Source organism: Rhinopithecus roxellana, chromosome 4 (assembly GCF_007565055.1).
Source record: "Rhinopithecus roxellana isolate Shanxi Qingling chromosome 4, ASM756505v1, whole genome shotgun sequence".
Classification (NCBI taxonomy): Eukaryota; Metazoa; Chordata; class Mammalia; order Primates; family Cercopithecidae; genus Rhinopithecus; species Rhinopithecus roxellana.
Genome location: NC_044552.1, coordinates 120,869,107 through 120,883,601, shown reverse-complemented (window position 1 = coordinate 120,883,601; position 14,495 = coordinate 120,869,107). Strand labels below are relative to the sequence as shown.

Sequence of the window (14,495 nt, the reverse complement as noted above, 5' to 3'; positions counted from 1 at the left end):
TAATTAAACAGATGATAGTTATCATTAATCAATATATAAGGTGGTATCTCCTGTGGGGTAGAGAAAATTAATCTTTTGTCAAAATTGGCATAAAACATTTTCAAACCCATTCAATCCATACTCCTATGGCTCTACTTAGCAATCAATTCTGTGATCATTAGCCTGGGCTTCAGGTTAAATTTAGATAGGAAGAGGTCTTGAGTGTTCAGGCTGCCAGAATGGTCTACCTTTTATTATATTATAAGGTATATTTTCATGGATTCCCACTTATTAATCAACTTTTTGTAGGATTGATTAATCTTAATAGATACTTCAGATTCTGAGCAATACTGGATGTACTGATAAAATCAAATTTCTGGATCTGAAAACTTAGAATGAGATTTACCAGTGCTCTCGAGATACTGTCCACCCGTGAAGTCTTACCTGGGTTGCAGAATGCTGCTAGGTATTGCTGTGGCAGCAACATGCAGTCAAGTATGCTAATTATGAAATAATTAAGTGATTTATATTATGACTAAATGGTAATGCTCCCAATAACTGAAAATTATCTATTTTTTGTATCTTTTACTCATTAATGCCTAAACAACTATTATAGACCTGCTGAACTGAATTTATTATGCAATTTACTCACACGTATCCCCCAAAAATTACACCCTAAACCTGTACTATAATTTATTAGAAAAACATTTCTACTGTAATAACAAATAAATAAAAAAAGGAATTTGGGGTCTACTGAAATTGCAAAAAACAAGAGAAAAGGCATAATGACAAAAGGTGGGAATTCAGTCAACCTAAATGTTTGCAAAACATAGAATGAGGCTGCCATGGGAATAAAGACGACATTTTGTTTGTATTCCCAAACATACTATGTACACTCTGAAAGAAAATACATTGCAGATAGCAACAGAAAAATAAATTCAGTGAATTCTCTCAATAAAGGAAAAATAATGGTTTTTAAAAACCAAAGCAAAAGCTTTCATTTCCAAAGGCAGCTTCTATCTACCTCAATACCAAAGCAGACATATTCTCTAAATAATTTTAAAAAGAAAAGATATCATAAAAGCTAAATAAAGTAATAATTTGAAGTAAATTCTTTCTTTTATAATAAATTATCAATTTGCTTCTCCCTTGCCTTTGATTTCATTTCTTAAAAATCAGTTTCCTGATTTTATTTTTCCTTTACATCTACTTTCTTTAGTTCTTACATCCTTTCATTTATCTGAGGATGATAGGTATATAAAATGAAATTAGAAAAAAGCTACAAGACTTAGGTGATTCCAGGATGTTAAGTTTTACAGTATAAAGACCAACAGACTGTAGGAAACTTGTTTTTATAAATCTGTTGGTGAGCTATTTTTACGTCTGTAGATGAAGTTACTTTGCCATGCAAGTTTTTACACAAGGAACACATTTTTTTTTTTCCCCCTGGTGAAGAAACGTGTTTCTCTTCATCTTTAAAGCTCTATGTATCTATTCAGACTTCCTTTTAAAATCTGGAACACCGTGCATTATTTGATTACATTAAAAATGTTAAAATACAAAGAACTATAATATTGAAATAAATTTATTTATAGTTATATATGCTAAAATTTAACTAAGAAATATATATATTTTTCTATATTCCTACATATATTCTGGGTTTAAGTTAAATCTAAACCCAGAGATGGAGTGTAATCTGCATCCTGGTATACCTTCAAGTCTCTAACTTTGTGAAGAAAAGGAGAGAGGAAGAGAGCATAGTCAGAACTAAAGCTGTCTCAGTGTAGTTCCTTGTATAGTTTAAAACTAACCGAGATCTCTATCAAGGGAGCAAGAAAAGGGATAATATTTATTAAAGAAAGTAAGAATAAAACAATGAACAAGGCTGCACAGCCCCTGTCTTCAAGGAGCTCAAAGTAATCCTAATAAAAGGACTTCTACTTAATTCTACTAAAAGTATGGTCAAAGATTTTTTCAGGATGCTTAGGCTTCTTATTACATTTGACCATTTATCTTTCAGAAAAATTTTCTAGGAATTTTCACTAACAGAATGCTATTACCTTTAACAAAGCATCTTCCTTCTCTTCATTTTCATGATCTATTTTCCAATTTTATGGGCAATACCTGGTTTCTGTGGTACTTTTCTTATTAGTAGTGAGATAAAACTTTTAAAATACGCTTATGAAACACTTCTCTCCTCCTTTTAGAAGAACAGTTTATTTCTTTTACCCATTTCTTTAACAAAGAAAAGATTTACTATTTTTTCTTTACTGCTTAGTTTTTTGCATTTTAACATGTTTCTTTAATACATTTTATGTAAACATTTCCCCTGGCTGGTGTTTATTGCACATATATGTGTGTGTTTGTATGTTTTGCATATACACACATACATACACAACCTTATATTTTTAAACAGAGAAATTTAAAATTATATGTCAATAGTTTATTAATATTTTGGGAGAGGATTTTCCACTGCTTTTAAAATTAGTATGTTTTCACTCATTTGAGAAATATTTGCTGGTGTATTTCCCTAGTTTTAAAAAAGATCTGGATTTTCATATTTAACTCCTTGGTAAATGAGAATTTGATTTAGGTGAGTGACCTAAGATATAGATGTAAACTGACTGTATTTTTCAGTTAACTCATAGTTAACAATGTTTTCCAATACCATACAAGGGAACAATTCTTCCTTTCCCCACTGATTTATCTTTCTATCTTAGTGAATTTGAATTATACTATAGGTATTATTTCAGCTTCATTATTACTTTGGCTCTTACAGAGAAGTTCGAAGATAGCTTAGTTCCTATGTAGATAACCAGTCTTTTTTTTCCCCCATCATATCTATGATTTTTCTTTAAGACATCTTTAAAAATCAAACTATTTCACTAGGATATTTCTAAGTATACTGGCATCTTTTCATTAATTGGTCTGGTAATAGATAATTTCATTTTACAGATTTAGGACTTTAGCACAGGAAGGCCTTTTGTATTTGATCTTTGTTATCTCTTTTCACACATGCTGGTCTCTTCTTTAACAACACTGATCAACCATGTGCACAATCTATCTCATATTCATCTCTTCTCTCATTACCAACAATAATAACTAACATTTATCAGTGGCACTATGTATCAGACACCCTGTTAAGAGGTTTACTTTTAGGGTCTCACTGAATCTTAAAAATCCCGTAAGGTAAGAAATATTACAATCCCCATAATGGCTCACGCCTGAAATCCCAGTACTCTGGGAGGCTGAGGCAAAAGGACTGCTGACTGCTTGAGGCTAAGAGTTGGAGATCAGCCTGGTCAACATACCAAGACCCTGTCTCTATAAAAATTTTTTTTTTTAATTAGCTAGGCCTGGTGGTGCCTACAGTCCCAGCTACTCAAGAGTCAGAGGCAGGAGAACTGCTTGAGCCCAGGAGTTCAAGACTGCAGTGAGCAATGATCACACCACTGCATTCCAGCCTGGGCCACAAAGTGAGACCCTGTCTCTAAATTAAAATCACCTCATTTTACAGATGAGGAAAACTAGGTTTACTTCAACTTATCCAGTCACAAAGCTGGCAGAGGTTGGAGCCTATGCTATTCCTATGCCTAAGCAGCTGGACCCTAGAGCTACACTCTTAACCACAGTTTTCACCTATCTCTTTTTTCTGTATTCTTGTATGCTTCTGAAATTAGTTCTCTATGCTACACTATTGATCTGATATTTTAAAGTGTCAACTTTCTCTTTTGCCATTTGCAATGTGGAATTAATTGAAGCTTACCTTTTGATTTTCTTTAAATTCATTTTATCTTAGATGTCTTTTTAAAATCAAAATCTTGGGACTCTCTTTTCCTCTCTTCATTAATAGAAATTCTGTTTTCTTCTGTTTTATTGAGAACACACTCTAAATATTCTGTTTCTTACAGCAAAGCATTTTAAGATATGATTTGACTTACTTTCCTTTTTTGGGGAGGGGGGACACAGTCTCACTTTGTCACCCAGGCTGGAGTGCAGTGGCACGATCTCGCCTCACTGCAACTCGGCCTTCCGGGTTCAAGCGATTCTTGTGCCTCAGCCACCTGAGTGGCTGAGATTACAGGTGTGTGCCACCATGCTGGGCTGAGAAAGTCACGGTTTCTCTTTCTTTCCTAGGAGATGGAGTCATACCCATATGTTAAGTCCTAGTGGTCATCTGGTTCAGAGCCCTCCATTATTACTAGGTCCTGGGGTAGTCTTTACAGAGATATCAAGTCAGAACAGCATGACAGATTATCCTAAATTCAGTTTGTCTATTGCAATTAAGGGTTTAGGAATAAGTAACTGAAAGGAACCATAAAAGTATAAGAAGGTCTAATTTTAAGTAATTCACTTACTTCATTAAATGAGTATTTATTGGCATGGCAATGTAAAACAGGATAGAAATAGTTTTAAAGTTTCAACTGCATAAAATAAACATACTGTGACAGTTTCAAGTCTCTGTTTTACTAGATGCATCTTTGTTGAAGAATTTTCAGTGTGGACAAATTCATCAATCTGAAAAGAGCCTTGATGGGGTAGTTTTGGGCATGTACACAGGGCATCTTGACTTTGGTGTATTCCAGGTAATGGAAATGTTCCACTGCAGCGTTTGAACATTTCAGCCTCCTGCTGGGCAACTGAAGAAATGAATCCATAATTAGTTAAATCATCATAGTAAAAGCATAATCAAGCCCCAAAACTGTAGCATTCAACAAATAATCAGAAACTGCATTAACACGTCTTAAAAATGGCGTAATAATAAGACACCATGACTAGCAAAATTTGAAATTATTTGCTGCTATAAAATCATAAGGAAGGAAACAGAATTTCATGTCAGGCAGCATTGTAATTGAGCTGTGAAGGCCATGTAAATTGGGATGGGAGACTAACTTTAAATATATGTATACAGAAAAATAATATTAAAAAATCAAAGGCATAGGAGAATTAAGGGAAATACTAAAACAACACTTATTCAGAAGCCACTCTAAAACAACTATTTTCATATTTCTGTACCCTTCTTAATTTTTACACACGTTCTATGTAAGATACCATAATGTAAATACAATTTAACATTTCTCAATTTAAATGCAAGTATTTCTCATATTTCTACAATGGCGTAATTATCATTATTAAATATTTTACAGTATCTCATTTAATGAATCTGCATAATTTTTTTTTTTTTACACATTCTCTTGTACTGAATACAGTTGGTCCTCTATATCTGTGGGTTCCCTATCCATGAATTCAACCAACTATGGATCAAAAATATTCAGAAAAAAATAACAATACAATAACACAGTATAACTATTTACATAGCATTTATACTATATTAGGTATTATAAGTAATCCATAGATGATTCCAAGTATATGAGAAGATGTCCACAGCTTATATGCAAGAACTATGCCATTTTACATAAGTGACTTTAGCATCCATAGATTTTGGTATCCCCAGGGGTTCTGGAACCGCCAGTCCTCTATGGATAACAAGAGATAACTCTATTTATAGTGTTATCTGTTCTCCCTTATAGATCACGCAAGAATAATTACTTTCATAGCTGACTTTGTTTCTTAACATAATTCTTATTTTGGAGTTAATTCTCTAGAGTGAGGAAGATGGCTCAAAGGGTGAATGTTTTGATGATGACTGATGATGATGATGATAATGAGCATGGTAGCATCTGTGCTGCACCTTGTATTTTTTGGGGTGCTATCACATATATTACCTCATTTGATCATTGAAAACACATGAACTTGAAAAATTTTAAATGTCTATATATAAAAAGGAGAAAAAATATATAAACTCATCATTTAAAAAAGTATTTCCTTAGTTATATAATCTTGAAATGGAAAGCCTTCCTAAACATGACATGAAAGAAAGAAATCTCAAAACAGGGAATGATAATATGGAATCAATGGATGAACCTTCAGTGAGTCTATGGACTACTGAAATTACTATGGAAATGTGAGTGTGTTTATATAAGCGTTTCTGGAAAGCTGATTCATAATTTTTATGAGGTTATCTATCGAAGGATTACATGAGTCAGAAAAGGTTAATAATTGTCAACATTCTTATGGACCAATGAACAGATTTTGTAACATGAATATTTAAAGAGTCTTCATTAAAATAAAAAAAACTGGCCAGGCACGGTGTCTCATGCCTTAATCCTGGCACTCTGGGAGGCTGAGATGGGAGGATCATTTGAGCCTAGGAGTTTGAGACTAGCCCTGGCAAGACAGTGAGACCCTGTTTCTACAAAAAATTGAAAAATTAATCGGGCAGTGTGCCATGTGCCTGTGGTTTCCAGCTACTGAGGAGGCTGAGGTGGGAGGACTGCTTGAGACTGGAGGTCAAGGCTGCCACTGCATTCCAGTGCAGACTGGATGACAGAGCTAATGTGATTTTTAAAATCATATTTAAGACTTAAATATATAAATAAACTACTACAATAAAAATTGAAAAGGAAATGACATAATAGTATTCTTCTATTTTTGACCAAAATGGAGTAGGGACTAGATTTACTTTGCTGCTTCAAACTACCAAGAAAAGGACAAATTGTATAAAAGAAAAAAAAAAACTGTCTTTCTTTGCAGACATGATTGTCTAGCTAGAGCTAAAGTGGAGTAAGGCAAGTGAAGTACACAGGCAGCAAAATTTAAGGAGCTTCTCACTCTGAAGTCCTGGCTCCACATCTGTGTAAAAATTCTAAATGGAATCTAAAAAAACAAGGCACTAGAATTGACTTTAGCAATGTTGTAGGAGATGAGATCAAAACACAAAAATTCTCTATATGTCTATATACAAGTAATTGAGAACAAAAATTGAAATTAAAAAAATACATATGCCATTTACTATGGCATAAAAAACATGACATACTTTGGGAAAAAAAAAAAGGATGAAAAATGTGAAAGACCTGTATACTAAAAACTAAAAATACTCCTGAGAGAAACTGAAAAAGCAATTTGTCATTGTATTCATTGGGTGGCATACACAATATTGGAAAAGATGTAAATTCTTCCCAAATGATCTGAAGATTCAATGCAGTCCCACTCAAAATTCCAGCAGGTTATTTTCAGAGAAATTGTAAAACAAATTCTAAAATCGACATGGAAATGAATATTACCTAGAACAGCCAAAACAACTTTGAAAAAGAACAGAAAACCTGACTTCAAATCTTATAAAGCTACAGTAATCCACACAGTTTGCTACTGGCATAAAGATAAATAAATAGATCAACAGAATAGTACAAAGTGCCCAGGGTGTATAGACAAAGTATAAAGGCCATTCAGTGGAGAAAAGACAGTTTTTCCAACAAATGGTGTTAGAATAGCTGGATATTCATATGTGAAGAAAATGAACTTTGATCCATACTTTACAACATGTACAAAAGTAACTCAAAATGAACCACAGATCTAAATGTAAAACCTAAATCTATAAGACTTCTAGAAAAAAACAGAGAACACTTTTGTGAACTTGGGTTAGGCAAAGATTTCTTAGATACAACACTAAAATGCATAAAAGAACAAACTAATAATTTGAACTTCATCAAAATTTCAACTTCTGTTTTTTAAATTGTTAAGACAATTAGAAAACAAACCAGACTGGGGAGAAACAACCTGCAAATCATATGCCTGATAAATACTTGTATATAGAAAACACAAATAAATCTCAAAACTTAATAATCAGAAAACAAACAGGACAATTTAAAAAATAGACAAAAGATTTGAAAAGACAATTTACTGAAGAAGCTATATGGATGACAAGCAGGCAAAAAAAGGTGCTCAATATCGTTAGTCATTAGGCAAAAGCAAATTAAAACCACAACAAAATAGCACTGCACGTATATTAGAATGGCTAAAATTCAAAAGACTGGCCATTTCAAAGTTGGCAAGTACACTGATACACCAATGGTGGGAATGTCAAATGTTAAATGGCACAACCACTTCAGAAAATAGTCTGGCAGCTTCTTAAGAAGTCAAACGCACATCTGCAATATGATCCAGCCCTTCTACTCCTAGAAATTTATCCAAGAGAAATGAAAGCATATGACCATACAAAGACTTGTATGTGAATATTTGGAGAAGCTTTACTTATAATACCTAAAACCTGAATACAACCCCAATGTCCATTAACAGGTGAATGGATAAACAAACACTGTGTGGCACAGCCATACAATTAAACAACACCCAACAATATATAGAATAAATTACTGATAAATGCTGAAACACAGATTTATCAAAGTACTTATAAGTGAAAGGAGCCAGATTAAAAAAAGAGTACATGATATATACAGCTTCACTTATATACAATTCTGGAAAATGCAAACTAATTTATAGTGGTTGCCTGGGCTAAGGGTGAGGAAGGAACAGAACACAAAAGGGCACAAAGTAACTTCTGGGGATGACGAATATGTTCATTATTTTGATTGAGGCAATGGTCTCTCAGGTGTATAAATGCCTAAACTTATCAGATAGTACATTTAAATATGTTCAGTTTATAACATGCCAATTATACCTCAATAAAGCCATTCACCAAAAAAAAAAAATGACAAAACTGTAATGAAAGGGGTAACTATTCTTACTATGCAGAGTTCTCACGAAATAAACTAAAGATAAATAATCGAACAGAAACATGGGCAAAGAACCATTAAAGAATATTCACAAAAGAGCTATGTGTCCAACAAAAATATAACCTCATTAAAAATTAAAGTAATTAGTAATAAAAATGCAAATTAGAAAGTGCTTTTTTTTTTTGCCTGTTTAACTGACCCACTGTACCTCAAGATATTATTTCCCGAGGAATGTAAGGGTAGCTAGGTGTGTACTGAAGCACTATTTAAATGTTGAAAAAGACATAACAGTGTAATTGCGCAACAACAGTTGTTTAAAGTACAGTATATTCATTTAATGAAAGGGAATTTAGCCACTAAAATTATGTATAGAAATGTAATTATCACAATGGAAAACTGCTCATAATATATTATTCATTGGAAAAAAATAATTTATAAAACAATAGTATACACAAAAAGACAACCATTTTTTCAAGTTACTAGCCTTGGTTTCACCATCTATGAGTCTGAGATGATGCATATAAACAATATTAGGTCTCTGATTTTTATATTCATGTACTATTTCATTTAGGCACACTAAATGAAGAACAGTTCAATAATAATTGGTGTTCTCTCCCTGCAGACCTTGACAGTAGTGAGTACCAAAGGATATCATCAAGGGAGAGGACCTGGTTACACTCCACCCTTTTAGTGACATACATTCCTCAATACTAATTACTGTTTTTAAACAGAAGTGTAGCCATTTCTCTGTAGATTGTTATGGATTTGACTATTATTCTTCATTACACATTTTGAATTTTTCTCCAAAACAATCAGAACACTTATTTAACCTCAACTATTCAAAGACTGCTTACAGAACAAGAGAAACTTTAAAACTGTAAAAGAAAATAAGTGCTCCATGAACTGGAATTTGTAATGTTTAACAGTAGGTGGGTTTCAGGAATAAATAAATCAACAAATGCATATCATGTTTCATGATCTTTGTCTTATTTGCTTTTAAAAATTGTCCTTTCAACATTTAATTGTGTTTTGCTGCTATGAATGGAAAATAAAACTGGGTTTAATTATTTAATGACATTTTTTAACTCCCTATATTTTCTCTGAGATTGTGTACCTAACAACCATGATTTCATTTTCATTCGAGTGAGTGAACATGCATAGAAATGGCCCAGAAGCACATACACCTGAGTAAGCAACGGTTATACAGGTTAGTAAGATTTCAGTATTTTTCATTTTACTCTTTTTGTCAAACTATTTTCTAAGTATTATAAAATGCTAAACATGTATTATATTTCTTTCTTAAAAATGATATTTTTAACTGGAAAAAAAGTAACAAAAAGCATAGCCTAATTATTTATCTCTTTCTTATTTTTCCAGGTATTGACATGCCTTTCAGAAGGATTAAAATGGCCCAAATGGAAGCAGATAACATAAATAAATAAAACAATTATGAATACTTGTTTTTGTCATCTAAAGGAAATTTTCTATACAAAAGTCAACTGACTGGTATTCAAGGGGTCAAATTAAACACCCTATTTTATCTTTAACACCTTTAGTTCTGTGAAGGCAGCCACAAAAAAAATCTGCAGAAATATTCATAAAGACTTGGTTTCTCAGACACTAGAAACAGACGCTTTTCACAAGTTCTTGTGCTCTTCCCCCTCCTCCAACCTCCACAACTATATACATCAATTTGTATCAGACTATACAGATTATTTCATTGAGAAATATTAATAGATTGTAGGTGACTTCTGATATTCCTCCAAGCTCTATGCTTTTAACATTTCAGGGGTTTCTAAAACACTCTGACATAGGCCATGGCTGGAGCATAATTTTGCAATTAAATAACTATTTCTTCACTTTATCATTACTTTTTGTGTTAACTTTGCATGTTTAAAATTTAGCTCTAATTTAACCTGATATGTTTAAAACTCATAATTTTAACAGTCTCACTCCCATCTTCTCCTCACTTTTTGAAGAGCTGTCATGTACCATGCACTAAGCAGGTTCTAGGAATACAGACACTGGCCCTACTTGAGGTTTCAACCTTTCAAAGGAGAAAAAAATTACTGCAAGGTGCTAAGTGGTATAGCAGGAATGGACAGATGATGACAGCACAGAGATGGCAACTACATTTGCTTAAAGAAATGTTATATCTATCAAAATCCTTCTAAATTTACTTCTAATAGGCTATCATTTGGGATTCAAAATTTTACAAAATTAAAAAATTCTTAAAATGTTTTTATGATGGACACTCCTTTGATTTATATAAGAAGCTTGGTGCTTTTGTGTATGTTCTTGAGTTAAACAATTATGAAAAAATAATGTGGTTTTCTCAAGAGATTTTTATCTTTACAGGAGGAAGGACTGAGGAAATAAGATACTTTAATCCACTGCCCTTTGAGTTTGAAGCAAATGCAAAGTTTGTTATTATTACAATCTATGTACTTACATTACTGACTTTATAATAAAGTGAACCCGGAATCACAACATATTCTTTCCCTTACATTATATTAACAATAAGATTCCCTTTTGGTTCACCATTTAATTCCTTTGTTCAAGACATTTCATTATATATAATCCTGTTACTGTATATGGTCATCTTACTGCATACCTAATTTATTTACCTATAAACTACTGTATTTCCAGTTATGATATCATTCCTATAAGCTGGTAGTTCTACTTAGTTTCCCAGCACTTAGCAGTTACATAGCATTCTCCTTGTCTTTCTCTAACATCTAACAAAAGAAGCATCTCTTTCTCTAGTGAATGTTCAGGACTTAGAATTTTTTTTTTTTTTTTTTTTTTTTTTTTTTTTTTTTTTTTTTTTTTTGTATTTTATCTGGCCTGACTTGTTCCTTCTTCAGCTAATCTTGAGATACTGAATTGATGGATCCAAGAAGTTCTATAGACTAACACTTCAATTCTGGTAGCCTGTGTTTCAGGGCCTGTTAGCAATTCTATATTTCCTCGACATACCTTGTAAGTCAATTAGAACTTTGAAATATAACTAATAAAACTGTTCAAAATCTATATAGTAATGTGCAGCAGATTCAAGTCTTACAGCTAATCAAATGAGACAGCATCTACCAGCATCTGGCAAATTGATTAGCTGGATATCAAAATTGAATCAACTATCTGCAAATCCCCTGCAGTACATGCTATTCTGCTCTTGTTGGTTCCTATTCCATTATCAGTCATCACACAGAATGTTATCCAACTGAAAAAGTGTCATGCATACCCTGCTACAGAGAATAGCTACAATTTCCCAACTGCAGCCTAGTTCATGAACTCTAATAACACAGGCATTACTCAGAGATATAGTGGGTTTGGTTTCAGACTACTGCAATAAAGCATGTATCTCAATAAAGAAAGTCATATGTTTTTAATTTTCCAGTGCATATAAAAGTTATGGTTACACTATACTGTAGTCTATTAAGTGTGCAATAGCATTATGTCTAAAAAATCAATGCATTACACCGTATACAAAAATTAATTCAAGATGTATTAAAGACTTAAATGTTAGACCTAAACCCATAAAAACCCTAGAAGAAAACCTAGGCAATACCATTCAGGACATAGACATGGGCAAGGACTTCATGTCTAAAACACCAAAATCTATGGCAACAAAAGCCAAAATTGACAAATAGGATCTAATTAAACTAAAGAGCTTCTGCACAGCAAAAGAAACTACCATCAGAGTGAACAGGCAACCTACAGAATGGGAGAAAATTTTTGCAATCTACTCATCTCACAGAGGGCTAATATCCAGAATCTACAAAGAACTTAAACAAATTTACAAGAAAAAAACAACCCCATCAAAAAGTGGGTGAAGGATATGAACAGACACTTCTCAAAAGAAGACATTTATGTAGCCAACAGACACATGAAAAAATGATCATCATCACTGGCCATCAGAGAAATGCAAATCAAAACCACAATGAGATACCATCTCATACCAGTTAGAATGGTGATCATTAAAAAGTCAGGAAACAACAGGTGCTGGAGAGGATGTGGAGAAACAGGAACACTTTTACACTGTTGGTGGGACTGTAAACTAGTTCAACCATTGTGGAAGACAGTGTGGTCTAGAACCAGAAATAGCATTTGACCCAGCCATCCCATTACTGGGTATATACCCAAAGGATTATAAATCATTCTACTATAAAGACACATGCACACGTATGTTTACTGCGGCACCATTCACAATAGCAAAGACTTGGAACCAACCCATATGTCCATCAATGATAGACTGGATAAAGAAAATGTGGCACATATACACCATACACCATGTAATACTATGCAGCCATAAAAAAGGATGAGTTCATGTCCTTTGCAGGGACATGGATGAAGCTGGAAACCATCACTCTCAGCAAACTATCGCAAGGACAAAAAACCAACGCCGCATGTTTTCACTCATAAGTCGGAGTTGAACAATGAGAACACATGGACACAGGAAGGGGAACATCACACACCGGGGCCTTTCAAGGGGTAGGGGGCTAGGGGAAAGAGAGCATTAGGAGAAATACCTAATGTAGATGATGGGTTGATGGGGTTGATGGGTGCAGCAAACCACCATGGCACGTGTATACCTAACAAACCTGCACGTTCTACACATGTATCCCAGAACTTAAAGTATAATAATAATTTAAAAAATAGAATTACACTACATCTCCTCTGCTCGATAAATGGAACAGCAAAGCCTCGATGATAGCACATTCATTTACAAGACGAATTACTATTATCTTTTAGGCCCACTGTTGTGACTTACCAGTCAGAAAAAAATATTTCTTTCAAAATATCACTTCTCATTCACAATGCACCTGGTCATCCAAGAGCTTTAATGGAAATGCCCAAAGAGATGAATGTTGTTTTCATACCTGCTAACACAGCATCCATTCTGAAGCCCACGGATCAAGGAGTAATTTTGACTTTCACATCCTACTATTTAAGAAATACATTTCATAAGTCCATAGCTGACATAGATAGTGATTCCTGTGATGGAGCTGGGCAAAGTACATTGAAAACCTGGAAAGAATTCACCTTTCTAAATGCCATTAAGAACATTCATGATTCATAAGAGGAGGTCAAAATGTGGACACTAACAGAAGTTTGAAAGAAGTGCATTCCAACCCCCATGGATGACTTTGAGGGCTTCAAGACTTCAGTGAAGGAAGTGACTGCAGATTTGGTGAAAATAGCAAGAGAACTAGAATTAGAAGTAGAGCCTGAAGATGTGAATGAATTACTGCAATCTCATTATCAAACTAGAATGTATGAGCAAAGAAAGTCATTTCTTGAGACGGAATCTACTCCTGGTGAAGACGCTGTGAACATTGTTCACAGTGTAAAAGTGTTCCTATTTCTCCACATCCTCTCCAGCATCTGTTGTTTCCTGACTTTTTAACACTTGCCATTCTAACTGGCGTGAGATAGCATCTCCCTGTGATTTTCATTTGCATTTCTCTAATGACCAGTGATGATGAGCTTTTTTTCATGTTTGTTGGCCACATAAATGTCCTCTTTTGAGAAGTGTCTGTTCATATCCTTTGCCCACTTTTTGACGGGGTTGTTTTTTTCTTGTAAATTTGTTTAAGTTCTTCGCAGATTCCAGATATTAGCCCTTTGTCAGACAGATAGATTGCAAAAATTTTCTCCCATTCTGTAGGTTGCCTATTCATTCTGATGATAGTTTCTTTTGCTGTGCAGAAGCTCTTTAGTTTAACTAGATCCCATTTGTCAATTTTGGCTTTTGTTGCCATTGCTTTTGGTGTTTTAGTCATGAAGTCTTTGCCCATGCCTATGTTCTGAATGGTACTGCCTAGGTTTTCTTCTAGGGATTTTATCATTTTAGGTCTTACGTTTAAGTCTTTAATCCATGTTGAGTTAATTTTTGTATAAGATGTAAGCAAGGGGTCCAGTTTCTGTTTTCTGCATACGGCTAGC

The 14,495-nt window shown here is 33.7% G+C and overlaps 1 protein-coding gene across 1 annotated transcript in view; it reads right to left on the bottom strand.

Annotated features, from left to right (window-relative positions):
* Positions 1-14,495, bottom strand: part of AHI1 (Abelson helper integration site 1) — a 226,399-nt gene that overhangs the window by 136,907 nt on the left and 74,997 nt on the right. The window contains 1 exon segment of the mRNA XM_030929352.1: positions 4,423-4,619. Coding sequence (XP_030785212.1) covers positions 4,423-4,619 — 197 coding nt within the window.